Here is a 14,390-nt window from a genome sequence, read left to right as displayed (position 1 = left end):
CTGGCATATCTAACTAGCAAGCGGAAGGTAGTCAGGCTGTTGGTCTGCGGACCTGTACCTGAAGTAGCTGGAGCAGGAGATGTTAAATATTGGTGGCTGCTGGGCTTGTTGTATTTGGGCATGGGGCCCTCTGAGGAAGGACTGTCAGAGTCAGGAAGTAGAGGCCTTCCTGAAGGAGGAGGTTTCAGGGTCCTGATCTCACCCTTGACTTCTTTCTGCAGACAATTTTGCCACGGCGCTGAGCGTAGGACGATGACTCGACCCAATGCCCTGGATCGTTGCCGAGCGAAACTCCTGACACACAGCCTGGTACAGGCCAGGGAGGGGAGGAAGCAGGGATGCCTGGCAGAGCCCTTCTACTCATGTTCTCTGCCTGCCCTTCTAGAACCTGATGGCAAGGCAAGGATTGCGGCTTTTACGGAGCCTGAGGCAGAACAACATTCAGAGGACTGTGGCACTGGCGAAGAAGCTCCTGGCAAAGCTGCACTTCCTGGCTCAGGAGGTGATGGCTTTCCTACCAGTTTTCTACTCCACATACCTCACCCCCTAAGTTCTGGACCCTTCCAGAGACCTTTGGGCAGATGTAACTGCTGTCCTTGGCTGCTGCATGCTTCCTTTGGTGTAGTTAAGGATTCCTGGGTTCGGCAGGGATCGGTTTGGAAGGACAGGTGAATGATATGCCTTGGGCATGGCCTCCTTTGACTGGAATGTGTGAGGAGAACTTGTGCACACAACGGACGCTGACAGTCTAGCCATCGTGGTTGGTCCTCCTGAAGCAGCAGCTGTAATTCCAAGCACATTTGGTAGCTAGAGTTTGGTGTGCGAGAGAAGATGGATGCCTGCCTGGCGTGTATGAAAGCCTAGAATTGGGAGGCTCGAGTGGGTGGAAGTCAGCATTGGAAGGAGGAGCAGGATAGGAATGGCATTGAATTAAATCTTAGAGCAAATTTAATAATCTTCCTTCCTCTTTCCCTCTTCCTCTCTCTCCCTCCCTCCCTCACTCACTCTCTCCCTTCCTTTCTTACCTTGCCCATGATAAACATGTGTTTTACCATTGAGTTATAACCCTAGTTTGTCTTAAAATGTTTAATGAAATCCTCCCTTTGTCAAAGGCTATTTCATGACCCTATCTAGTTTCATTGTTGTTGTTGTTGTTGTTCATTTGTTTTTAAATATTATTTATTTAATGTATATGAGTACACCATCGCTGTCTTTAGACACACCAGAAGAGGGCATCGAATCTCATTACAGATGGTTGTGGGCCACCATGTGGTTGCTGGGATTTGAACTCAGGACCTCTGGAAGAGCAGTCAGTGCTCCTAACTGCTGAGCCATCTCTCCAGCCCTGTTTGTTTTTGAGACAGGGTTTCTCTGTGCAGCCTTGGAACTCACTCTGTAGACCAGGCTGACCTTTAATCCAAGTGCTGGGATTAAAGGCATAACTTACGATGCCTGACTTCATCATTTTGTGTGTTTTTTTTTTTTTAAAGGCCTGTTTAGTTTGCCTGCATAGATTCTGTGCCTGCATGCATATTTTTGCACCATGCTCGTGCCTGGTGTCTGTAGTCAGAAGAGGCCTCAGTTCCCCTGGAACTGGAGTTACAGACAGTGAGCCGCCATGTGGGTGCCAAGAACCACACCCAGGTCCTCTGGAGGAGCCGAGAATGCTTTTAAGCACCGAGCCAGCTCTCTGCTCCTAGTTTTGTTCTTACGAGTTACATTATTTTGCCTTTTTGTGTTACTGGGACCTGGACCCTCAGTTGGAGACAAGGAGCCCATGCTTAGCGGTGTTCTGTAAGATGCTAAGAGTCATGGGCATGCATGGCCACCAGTACAACTGTGAACGTGCTCAGCACCACTGACCTTTAGATGTAAAATGACAAGGACAGGATGCTGTACGCCAGGCAAAGACTTCAAGTTGGACTTCGAGTCTGAGATGCCCTATGGTGCATCCAGGAGAGGTCAGGGAGCAGTGGCCAGCGGTTGGCATTTGAAGTATACCTCAGGATCAGGTAGTCTCAGCTCCAACCTCCCTAAGCAACCCTGTCCTCACTCGCAGCCACAGCCACCCCTCCCTGATGTGCTGGTCTGGATGTTCAGTGGCCAGCGCCGTGTGGCCTATGCCCGGGTCCCTGCCCAGGATGTGCTGTTCTCCGTGGTTGAGGAGGAGCGAGGCCAAGACTGTGGGAAGATCCAGAGCCTGCTACTCACAGTGAGCGGGGACTGGGATGGAGGTGCTGGGGAGAGTGGGGTGAGGCTCACAGACAGGGCAGGGCATCAGAGCTGGTGGCCTGTGGTTCCCAACCGGAAACTCCCTGACTGTTTTCAACTGTCCAGAAAGGCGGAAGGGAGTTGTGACCTCTGTCCAGGTCAGCCTGGGAGTGAAGACAAGAACAAACTTGTCTGTCCTGGGCCTACAGTGGTCCTGACATACATACAGGCAAGGTGACGAGGAAGGAGAGTGATCTTTCTTGCAAGCAGAGCTGGTTTCCAGGTAGAAAATTTCCAAATAAGCTGTCTCTGGAAGAGACACCAAGGCAAATTCTTAATGGTGAGAAGCTGTGACCCTTGGGGTAAAGGGCAGAAAATAAAAGGGTGCTGAGGCCGGAGGGGACAAAGAAGAGAAGGCAGGTTATGCATTTAGGCTGTGGATATAGCAGGGGCATTGTAAGGCATGGGGTGGGACGGAGGGCACAAGGAAGGATGCAGAAGTGGGAGCAGGCCTCCTATACTGGGGAACTTGGGTACCAGAGAGATTTGGGGCATGGGGCTCCAGCATTCCTCCTTCCCACACAGGCACCTGGGGCAGCCCCTGGGGAGGTCTGTGCCAAGTTGGAGCTCTTCCTGTGGCTGGGGCTGGGTAAGCAATCGAAGGCTTGCCCGTCTGAGCTGCCCCCAGATCTTCTGCCTGAACCCTCACGTGGGCTGCCCTACAGCCTATACCGGGATGGTGAGTTCGGGGCCAGGGTCAGCCCACCTTGCTCTTGGCCCTAGGCAGGGGTTCATGAGTCATGGAACCACAGTGTCCCTCTGAGAAAACATGACTCCTTCTTTCCCCTCATCTCAGACTTCAGCTACTTCCAGCTGCGGGCTCACCTGTACCAGGCCCGAGGTGTGTTGGCAGCAGATGACAGTGGCCTCTCGGACCCCTTTGCCCGTGTCCTCATTTCTACCCAGTGCAAGACCACACGGGTGAGAGCCAGGCTGGGACAAAGACAGAGGGGAGCAGGGAACAGTCTTGTCCAAGCCCCTACATTCCTCTTCCCTCTGGATTTTCAGGACAGAGTCCTAGATAGGACTCTGGCCTGACTCGGGCCCTGGTGTAGAACAGACAGCCATTGTTTCTTGGGGTTGACTTTAGGGTTAGGACAAGAGAATGGCAGATGGTCATAGAGAGACACCAGAACAGGACAGCCACACCTTTAGTGACAAGCATCTAGTTAAAGCATCATGTGGACTGCCCGCCTGACAGAGGAAAGGGCTCCCTTCTGACATCTGTCTTTGCCCCTTTGTCTTCATGATTCCCAAGGTCCTGGAGCAGACACTGAGCCCGCTGTGGGATGAACTCTTGGTATTTGACCAGCTGATCGTGGACGGGAGGCGGGAGCATTTGCGGGAGGAGCCTCCTCTAGTGGTCATCAATGTCTTTGACCACAATAAGTTCGTAAGTGTGTCCCCTCTTTCACCATCTCCAGCTACCTCTTCCCCACTGTCTTGATGCCTCCCCTTTAGCTTCTGAATATTCTTCCCCTGCCCCTGTATTTTTGGGGTTGGGGGCAGAATACCTTACTATGTAGACCAAGCTAGCCTGGAACACATGGAGGCAACCACCTGTTTCGTAGGTGCTGGGATTAAAGATGTAGCCACCACAACCGGCTGTATCTTTCTTATTTCCTTACTGCTTTGCCTCCCACAGGGCCCTGCTGTGTTCCTGGGCAGGGCATTCGCAGCCCCAAGGGTAAAGTTGATAGAGGACTCCTATCAGCGCCCTGAGCTGCAGTTCTTCCCCCTGAGGAAGGGGCCTCAGGCTGCTGGAGAAGTCATTGCTACCTTTGAACTTATCGAGCTGGATTACAGTGGCCATCTTGAGGTTGGGTACCCCGGGATGACAGGCAGACTGTATCTCCATTCTTATTTACCACGCCATCCTATCTCAGGGTGTCCCAAGGATAACCGTCTAGTCCCTTCCCCAAGAGAATGCTAGCTGCACGGCCTTATTGGATCCTCTGACCCCAGGATTACTGACGGATATATCCACGGTTCATCTTGGCAGCTCTCCACCTGTACTGCTGTTCATCCTGGGCCTATCCCATCCTGAATGCCTCAGGCTCCCATTCCACTTTTCATACACACGTCTGCATCTGCTTTCGGGGACGTCCTTCCCGAGAGTCCAGCCCTGTCTGGTTCCCCTGCACTGGCACGACCCAGAAACCCACAGCCCTTCCCCAAGCCTAGACTTTCCATGGTTTGCTGTGAATTCTGATTTGTTTTTTCTTGTAGCCCTCAGTGCCCAGTGATGTGGAGCCCCAGGATCTGGCCTCACTGGTCCAACCCACCTCTGGACACCTGTCTCTGCCTGCCAGTGTGCGCCCTGTGCTCAGAGAGTTCCGTGTTGAGGTAGCAACAAGCACTGGAGCCTCTTCACTTCCCCCAAGCTGGTGGCCTCCTGTCAGCCATAGCCCTTACCTCCCTCTTCCTGATCTCAGGTGCTGTTCTGGGGCCTGCGAGGACTGGGCCGTGTACACCTGTTTGAAGTGGAAAAGCCTCAGGTTGTTCTAGAAGTGGCTGGGAGACGTGTGGAGTCCGAAGTTCTGGCCAACTACTGCGAGAACCCTAACTTCACAGAGCTCGTCCAGCATGTCACAGTGGTGAGGCGGGCACAGAGCGTGCCCTGTGTGTGACGGTGGTGAGGGCGGGCACAGAGCGTGTCCTGCGTGTGACAGTGGTGAGGGCGGGCACAGAGCGTGTCCTGCGTGTGACAGTGGTGAGGGCGGGCACAGAGCGTGTCCTGCGTGTGACAGTGGTGAGGGCGGGCACAGAGCGTGTCCTGCGTGTGACAGTGGTGAGGGCGGGCACAGAGCGTGTCCTGTGTGTGACAGTGGTGAGGGCGGGCACAGAGCGTGAGGGTGGGCACAGAGCGTGCCCTGCGTGTGACAGTGGTGAGGGCGGGCACAGAGCGTGTCCTGCGTGTGACAGTGGTGAGGGCGGGCACAGAGCGTGTCCTGCGTGTGACGGTGGTGAGGGCGGGCACAGAGCGTGCCCTGCGTGTGACAGTGGTGAGGGCGGGCACAGAGCGTGTCCTGTGTGTCACAGTGGTGAGGGCGGGCACAGAGCGTGTCCTGCGTGTGACAGTGGTGAGGGCGGGCACAGAGCGTGTCCTCTGTGTGACAGTGGTGAGGGCGGGCACAGAGCGTGTCCTGCGTGTGACAGTGGTGAGGGCGGGCACAGAGCGTGTCCTGCGTGAGGCAGGCACAGAGCGTGCCCTGCATGTGACAGCGGTGAGGGCGGACACAGAGCGTGCCCTGCATGTGACAGTGGTGAGGCAGGCACAGAGTGTGACCTCTGTTCCAGTGGCGCCGGCAGGCAGAGATGCGGTCCCCGGCTTGGAAGGTGGTGAGGGGGGGCACAGGGGGGGCCCTGGGTGGGACAGTGGTGAGGGCGGGCACAGAGCGTGTCCTGCGTGTGACGGTGGTGAGGCGGGCACAGAGCGTGCCCTGCATGTGACAGCGGTGAGGGCGGACACAGAGCGTGTCCTGTGTGTCACAGTGGTGAGGGCGGGCACAGAGCGTGTCCTGCGTGTGACAGTGGTGAGGCGGGCACAGAGTGTGTCCTGCGTGTGACGGTGGTGAGGCGGGCACAGAGTGTGTCCTGTGTGTCACAGTGGTGAGGGCGGGCACAGAGCGTGTCCTGCGTGTGACAGTGGTGAGGGCAGGCACAGAGCGTGTCCTGCATGTGACAGTGGTGAGGGCAGGCACAGAGCGTGTCCTGCGTGTGACAGTGGTGAGGGCGGGCACAGAGCGTGTCCTGCGTGTGACGGTGGTGAGGGCCGGCACAGAGCGTGTCCTGCGTGTGACGGTGGTGAGGCAGGCACAGAGCGTGCCCTGCATGTGACAGCGGTGAGGGCGGACACAGAGCGTGTCCTGTGTGTCACAGTGGTGAGGGCGGGCACAGAGCGTGTCCTGCATGTGACAGTGGTGAGGGCGGGCACAGAGCGTGTCCTGCATGTGACAGTGGTGAGGCGGGCACAGAGTGTGTCCTGCGTGTGACGGTGGTGAGGGCGGGCACAGAGCGTGTCCTGTGTGTCACTGTGTGTGACAGTGGTGAGGGCAGGCACAGAGCGTGTCCTGCTTGTGACAGTGGTGAGGGCTGGCACAGAGCGTGTCCTGCGTGTGACAGTGGTGAGGGCAGGCACAGAGCGTGTCCTGTGTGTCACAGTGGTGAGGGCGGGCACAGAGCGTGTCCTGCGTGTGACAGTGGTGAGGGTGGGCACAGAGCGTGTCCTGCGTGTGACAGTGGTGAGGGCGGGCACAGAGCGTGTCCTGTGTGTCACAGTGGTGAGGGCGGGCACAGAGCGTGTCCTGCGTGTGACAGTGGTGAGGGCGGGCACAGAGCGTGTCCTGCGTGTGACGGTGGTGAGGGCGGGCACAGAGCGTGTCCTGTGTGCCATAGTGGTGAGGGCGGGCACAGAGCGTGTCCTGCATGTGACAGTGGTGAGGCGGGCACAGAGTGTGTCCTGTGTGTGACGGTGGTGAGGGCGGGCACAGAGCGTGTCCTGCGTGTGACAGTGGTGAAAAGGCAGTGACTTAGAGCCATGTTACGATGATTCAGGAGCAGCATCCCCATTAAAGGCCAAATACTAAATATTTTAGGCTCTCATCTGCAACTCTTCAACTTTGCTACTTGTACATGAAAACAGCAAAAGACAATGTAGAAACTAATATGGCGGTCTTATAAAACTTTACTTATAAAAACTGCCAGTGGGTGGGACATGAATCTTGGCTGCAGTTCCATGACCTCTGGATTAAGCTCTAGATCAGTGGCATTCTCTTGGTGATATTGAACGAAGGTGTTAGCCAGAGTCCTGAAGAGTAAACGTCAGAGACTCTATCCAGTCTCTGAAACACAGGGGAGGAGAAGAAAAATACACTACAGTGGCTTCAGAGATGGCTCAGCCATTAAGAGCCAGCCCCTACTTCTAGAGGCAGAGAGATCCTCCCCCCTCCTCCATCATCTCCCTCCCCTTTCCCCTCCCTCTTCCCTCCTCTCCCCTTTTCTCCTCCTTCCTTCTCCCCTCCTCTCCTCTACTCCCCACCCCTCTCCTCTCTTCTCCTCCCCTCCCCTCCTCTTCTCCTCTCCTCCCCTTTCCTCTCCCTTCCTCCTGTCCTCCCCTCTTCTCCCTCCCAGCGTTGAGGAGTCAGTTTTCCACCTTACATTTGTTTCAAGGATCAATTCAGGGCCATCAGGCTGGGCAGCCAGTGCTTTACCCACTGAGCAAGCTTGCCGACACTTTCACTTTCACTGTTTCGACAGTACACTGTCACTGTCTTCAGACACACCAGAAGAGGGCATCAGATCCCATTACAGATGGTTGTGAGCCACCATGTGGTTGCTGGGATTTGAACTCAGGACCTCTGGAAGAGCAGTCAGTGCTCTTAACCACTGAGCCATCTCTCCAGCCCCCTTCTCAGTCTATTTTAACTAATGGTGTATGTTCTCTGGCTTTCAATTACTGTTTGCCCAATTATTTCCCAGTTCTTCCAATGTATGTATGCATATCTTTTTAATTTGTTATTTATTTTTATGATACTGAGTGTCGAGCTTTGGGCCTCGACCATGCTATGCTACGCAATCCATCTACAACAAAGTCGCGTCCTCAGACTTCAACCTGTGTTGTCTCTGACTCTGACGACTCTTTCTTCTGGATGTGGTGGTGTTTGCTTTTGATCTCAGCACTTCTAAGGCAGGTGGTTCTCCATGAGTTCAAGGCCTGGGGGTTTCAGGGAAGTTACAGCAATAGGAACCTGAGATAGCCTGTCATGTCACATCCCACGGTCGAGAGAGGGAATCCACGCATACATGCTTACCTGTGCTCAGCATCTCCTTTATGCCTACACAGTCCTTTATACACGCACACTTCTGTAGTCCAGGATGTCCTGCCTAGGGGATGGTGCCTCCCAAGGTACTCTGTGTCTTCCCAATTTGCAATGAACATAATTGGGAAGAGCCCTCTTGCAACCTGATATAGACAATCCCACCCTGAGACTCTCTTCCTAGACACTTCTGGGTTGTAGCCAATTGACAACACATCAAAAATATGATGCTGATTCTTCCCAGCTCACTTCAGATTATTACTCATTTTTGTTTGGTCAAGGTTTTCTGTGTTTTTGTTTTTGTTTTGTTTTGTTTTGAGAGAGGATCTCACTATGTAATTCTGGCTATCCTGGAATCACTATGTAGACCAGGCTGGCCTCAAACTCACAGAGATCCAGGGATTACCTGCCTCTGCCTCCCAAGCTGGGAATAAAGGCGTGCATCACCGTGCCCAGTTACGACTCTTGCTCCTTTCCAGGACAGCAACTTCCAGGCCAGCCAGAGCCATATAGCGTTTTGTTTTTGTCTTTGTTTTTTGGAGACAGGGTTTCTCTATGTAGCGTTGGCTGTCCAGAAACCTGCTCATTCGACCAGGCTGGCTTCGAACTCACAGAGCCACCTGCTTCTGCTTCCTGAGTGCTGGGGTTAAAGACATATGCCACAACTGCTTGCTACATAGCATCTTACTAAAAGCCTTTAAAAACAGACAATAATTTAACCCCTGTTGGGTGCCAGGGATACTTAGGGAAGCCCCTGGTTAAAGTCCATAATATTTTATGGTTTGGATTCTATATTTGCATGGTGAGCATTGTGTTCTACCTAAGAGCAACACTAACCTGTGTTCCTGGGAGCACAAAGTCCCCAGGTGTCAGCCATGTCACCATATTTAGGACAGTCTGTTAGTCCAGGCTGGGTTACTGGGCAGAGTCAGAAGGCCATGATGTCTTATGGGGCTGACAGTATGGCAGCTATGGGCATAGAAACAATTGCTTGTTTCCCCTCCTGCTCCCTGCTCCTTCCTTCCTTCCCCAGAGCTTGGACTCACTTCCTGTTTCCCTGTTTCCAGGACTTGCCAGAACAGCCATATCTGCAGCCCCCGCTGAGCATCCTGGTGATTGAGCGCCGGGCCTTTGGCCGAACCGTTCTTGTGGGTTCCCATATTGTCCCTCACATGCTTAGATTCACACTCCAGGGTCAGGAGGATCCCCGAGAGGAGGAAGGAACAGAGGAGGAGACAAGGGACCTGGTGCCACAAGGGCTTCAAGGTTAGGAATGTTCTCCACAGGGGCCACCAGGTAGAAGCCCCTCTGGACCCTGGTAGAGATGGCTCCAGTGGACCGTCTAATGGGGTCCGGAGTCTGGTCTCTACTGGCCTAATCTCATGGCATCACTTCCCTCCTCGCAGGAGAGAAGTCTCTGGCTGAAGCAGGAATATCCAGACAGCTTCTGAAGGTGATGGGATGTTCCATACACTGAGGAGGGATGTCAGGGTTTACAGTGGTACTGGCTGACAACCACAAGGTCCTCTCTGCCTCAGGCCCCTCTAAAGAAGCTCACCTTAGGGCTCCTGGGTCAAGGCCCTGAGCTGGAGGAAGACATCCCAGATCCGGACGAGATGGACTGGTGGTCCAAGTACTATGCCTCCCTGCAGGAGCTCCAGGGGCAGGTATGAGGAGCAGGACCCAGGGCCAGAACTGGGGGACTAAAGACAAGGAGGGGTCTCATGCGACAGACCTGTGTTCCAGAGCTCTTTGTCCCAGCCATCTTTTCTCTTCAGCGCAATTTTAGAGAATGGACATCAATACTTCGTTGGCCAGTACTCGGTTGTCTAATAAAAATAGAACATGAGCCCATTAAACGCAGCCCTCCAACCCTGTGAGTTCGAGGCCAGCATGGTCTACATAAGCAGTTACAGGCCAGCCAGGGGATGCACACTCTGTAGACCAGGCTGGACTCAAACTCAGGGATCTGCCTGCCTCTGCCTCCCAAGTGCTGGGATAAAAGGCATTTGCTGCCACTGCCCGGATCAATTTTTTTATTTTAATTTTTATTTAAAAAGTAAAAGGTATGGTGGGGTATACTTTTAATCCTAGCACTCAGGAGGCAGAGGCAGGTGGGTCTCTGTAAGTTCGAGGTCAGCCTAGTCTACAAAGCAAATTCCAGGACAGAGAAACTGTAACTTGAAAAGCAAGCAAAAGAGAACAAATGAGATTAATTTTAATAATGTCTTACTAATCTATAAAGCATTGTTTCAAATAGTAATTATCATAATAGTAATAAGCTGTTTTGCATTCTCATAGTAAGTCTGGTGTGTGCTCGAATTCACAGCACCCCTCAGTGCAGACTAACCTCATATCAAGGACTCGGCAACCATATGTGGGTGGTGAACCAGACAATAAAGGAAACTTCTGAAAAAGGAGTGGCTGTGTGGCTGGAAAGGGGGTGGGCCATGGCGGGGCGTGGCCAGGAGGGCTTTCTGACCTGCCTTTCGATTTCAGTCCAGCTCCGATGATGACGAGATGGACGACGCCGGAGATCCAGGTGAGAGTCCTGGCCTTTTGCTCTTCTTCCTTTTGTCCACCCACCCCCATAGTTCTCACCCGGGGCAACTTTGCTGTTTCCAGATGGGACGCACCTCATTTCTGGGGAGAGAGAAGCCCAGGAGCAGGGGGAGACTGATATCAAAGTCTCTGTGCCTCGGAAGAAAGCAATCGCCACCCTGAAGGTGACGGGGTGTTGGGAGGAAGGGAGTCCCAGGGATCTGGGGTACAGAGTTGTTACCGAAGCCCCTCGCCTTTCAGATCTACCACAGCTCCCTAGAGGATGAGTTTAACCACTTTGAAGACTGGCTGAGTGTGTTCCCCCTGTACAGAGGACAAGGCGGCCAGGACGGGGATGGAGAGGAAGCATCTGGACACTTTGTGGGCAAGTTCAAGGTATATGTGGGGGAAGAAAGGGAGACAGAAAAGGACCAGTAAAGCTTTCTCTTTTTTTAAGATTTATTTGTTTATTGTATGTATGTGAGTACACTGTTGCTCTCTTCAGACACACCAGAAGAGGGCATCGGATCCCATTACAAATGGTTGTGAGCCACCATGTGGTTGCTGTGAACTCAGGACCTCTGGAAGAGCAGTCAGTGCTCTAACCGCTGAGCCATCTCTCCAGCCCCCTAGTAAAGCTTTCTTACATGCTGGAGAGATGCTCAGAGGTCACTCTGGCTGCTCTTGCAAAGGCCCTAGATTGCATTTTCAGCACCATAGTGTGGTTCCCAACCACCCTTAAATCTAATCCCAGGGGATCTGATGCCCTCCTCTGACCTCTGGAACCACACCCACCCATCATCACAGACATGCAAGGAAAACACACAAAACAAAATAAGTAAATCTAATTAACTGATTTTTCAGAACTTACCTTTCTTCTTACCAAGCCTTCTTCTGTCTCCTCCACCTCAGGGCTCCTTCCTAATTTACCCTGAGTCAGAGGCCAAATCCTTCTCTGAGCCTCAGATCTCCAGGGGGATCCCCCAGAACCGGCCCATCAAGCTTCTGGTCAGAGTGTATATAGTGAAGGTGAGTAGTGGTTAGTTCATCCCCATGGCAGCAAAGACAATAGTGTGAAGTCTACAGAACAAAGGCTCTCAAAGTGTCCTCAGAGATCACAGAGGCTCCTTCCTTCAGGATTTAGGTAGAAAACCTGGGTGTGGTTAGATTTCCCCTCCCTCACAAAGTCCTGGTATCAGGACTTATTCACATTCTGGTCTTGGGTGTGGGAAGCCGAAGACTGGAGTGCTGAATCAGCAGTTCCAGAACACCCCAAAGTTCCTCCCATTGCTATGTCTGACATGCGGGACTAGTGGGATCCCAGAATTTCCTTAAACCAGAATTTCCTTAAAGGAGTCTTGGGGAGCAACAGGGAAAGTTGTTTTGCTGGTTGCTGTGTCCCCACTCCCCTGTCTCAGTCACCAGAGCAGACATTATGTTTCAGTCTGACTTAGGGATCTAAGACATCATTGGAGGAGACATTCTGTCACCACCTGTCCCCCCTAGGGAGCTCCTGGGTAGTAGAACTCGTCCTTATCGTCCCTTTTAGCAACAGGGCAGACTGGATCATCTGAGATAAATTACTTTGTAATACACCTAGACGTGCTAGATAAAATTCTTTTTAATGAACACAGAGTTCTAAAGAACCCAACCCAACCCAACCAACCCACCCAACCCAACCCAACCAACCCACCCAACCCCAACCAAACCCAACCAACCCACCCAACCCAAACCCACCCAACCCAACCAAACCCAACCCACCACCCAACCCAACCCAACCCAACCCAACCCAAACCCAACCAAACCCAACCCAACCCAACCCAACCAAACCAAACCCAACCAAACCAAACCAAGCCCAACCCAACCAAACCAAACCAAACCCAACCCAACCAAACCAAACCAAACCAAACCCAACCCAACCCAACCAAACCCAAACCAACCAAACCAAACCAAACCCAACCCAACCCAACCCAAACCAACCCAACCCAACCAAACCAAACCAAACCCAACCCAACCCAACCCAACCAAACCCAACCCAACCAACCAAAACCAAACCCAAACAACCAACCCAACCCAACCAACCAACCCACCCAACCCAACCCAACCAACCCACCCAACCCACCCAACAAACTCAACCCAACCAACCCAAACCAACCCAGCCAACTCCACCAACTCAACCCAACCAACCCAAACCAACCCAATGCAGTCAACCCAACCAACCCAACCAACTCAACCCACCCGACTCAACCAACCCAAACCAAACAACCCAACACAACCCAACCTAGCCAACTTTACCAACTCAACCAACTCAACCCAAACCAACCCAACCCACCTAACCCAACCCAACCAACCCAACCCAACAAAACCAACCCAAACCACCCACCCCACCACACACACAAAAAAACCCCAAACCCAACCCCCGAACCATAACTAGGTATGGTCATGTAGATCAGCAATCTCAGCATTTGTGGAAGCAGAAGAATCAAAATACCAAAGCAGGGCCTGAGTGGTAGCTCGGCAGTTAAGAGCACTGGCTGCTCCTCAAAGGACCTGGGTAGGATTCCCGGCACCCACGAGGCAGCTCACTAACTAGCATCTGTAACTCCAGTTCTGGGGAATCTGACACTCTCTCCTGGCCACTGTCTGAGGCATTCACCTGGTGGGTACTTAGACATGCAGGCAGGCAAAATACCCACACACATAAAACAAAACGGAAGTGAAACAAAAACCCTCACCAAACCAAAGAGGCCACCTAACCAAAGCCAAGTGAGCAAGCAAAGAAACAAAAGCCACACGCGCTAGTTGTGTCCTCTCATGTCTACAATCCCAGAAGCAGTGGGGGCAAGAGGATCAGAAACTCAAGGCCAGCCTCAGCTACATGCTAAGCTTTAGGCTAGCCTGCTCCACCAGAGACCTTGCCTCATAAAACAGAAACGCACAAACCAGCAAACAAAACCAAGCAAGAGATTGTTCAAAGTGACCGTAAAGCCAGACTCAGTTTCCACAGGGTTAAAAACAAATGAGGGCTCACAACACAGAATTATAGACTATGTAAGAAAACAGTATCAGGGAAAAATGACAAGGACAATTAGACAGCATACTGTTCCGGATGTTAGAACTGTAAGTCATCAGACTGAAAATAGCGGCTTACGTTGTGTTTTTGTAAGCAGAGAGAGCTCAGCTGTCAGAAGTGACCTGAGAAGATGGCGGGGTTGTAAAGGGTTTGCTGTATCAGCATGAGGACTTCAGTTTGATCCCATAACTCACTGAGGGGAAAGAAAAATCCCAAACGTGATGTTTTACACTTGTAACCTTAGCACTGAGGTGGGCCCCTGGCCAGTCAGTTGAGGTTCATTGCTGATTTCAGGCCAATGCACACACACACACACACACACACACACACACACACACACACACACACACACAGAGAAATGACCCAGGACGGCAGGAAGTTAACTTAGTAGGAAAAGTGTTTTCCTCAGAAGCACAAAGACCTGGGTTTGATCCCAAGAACCCATGCAAAACCAAGCCAGACTGTGCCACATACTTGTAATCCTGGAGGTAGAGACAGGTGGCTCAGTGGGCACTCACTCTAGCTTACGTGGCCACTTCCGGTCCGGTGGGAAATGCTGCCTCAACAAACAGAAGTGTAGACACTGAGGAACAGCCCCTGAGGAGGTGCTTTGACCCTGCATGCATATACACACGTGTCCTCATGAACACACAAAAGCAACTCAAGAGCTGGGCCTGCCAGCACAG

General features: G+C 52.6%; 1 protein-coding gene across 1 annotated transcript in view; it reads left to right on the top strand.

The window, feature by feature from the left end:
- The window catches only part of LOC116900726 (fer-1-like protein 4), a 37,023-nt gene that overhangs the window by 15,022 nt on the left and 7,611 nt on the right, over positions 1–14,390 (top strand). Inside the window, exons 20-35 of the mRNA XM_032902432.1 lie at positions 222–309; positions 386–502; positions 2,060–2,212; positions 2,797–2,950; positions 3,068–3,192; positions 3,530–3,664; positions 3,917–4,090; positions 4,501–4,617; positions 4,707–4,868; positions 9,158–9,356; positions 9,497–9,543; positions 9,629–9,757; positions 10,590–10,632; positions 10,716–10,816; positions 10,893–11,027; positions 11,544–11,660. Of these exons, the coding sequence (XP_032758323.1) occupies positions 222–309; positions 386–502; positions 2,060–2,212; positions 2,797–2,950; positions 3,068–3,192; positions 3,530–3,664; positions 3,917–4,090; positions 4,501–4,617; positions 4,707–4,868; positions 9,158–9,356; positions 9,497–9,543; positions 9,629–9,757; positions 10,590–10,632; positions 10,716–10,816; positions 10,893–11,027; positions 11,544–11,660 (1,996 nt within the window). The remainder of the gene's footprint in view (positions 1–221; positions 310–385; positions 503–2,059; positions 2,213–2,796; positions 2,951–3,067; positions 3,193–3,529; positions 3,665–3,916; positions 4,091–4,500; positions 4,618–4,706; positions 4,869–9,157; positions 9,357–9,496; positions 9,544–9,628; positions 9,758–10,589; positions 10,633–10,715; positions 10,817–10,892; positions 11,028–11,543; positions 11,661–14,390) is intronic.

This window comes from Rattus rattus, chromosome 5 (assembly GCF_011064425.1).
Source record: "Rattus rattus isolate New Zealand chromosome 5, Rrattus_CSIRO_v1, whole genome shotgun sequence".
NCBI classification, from domain to species: Eukaryota; Metazoa; Chordata; class Mammalia; order Rodentia; family Muridae; genus Rattus; species Rattus rattus.
This window is presented reverse-complemented; position numbering and strand designations above follow the sequence as displayed.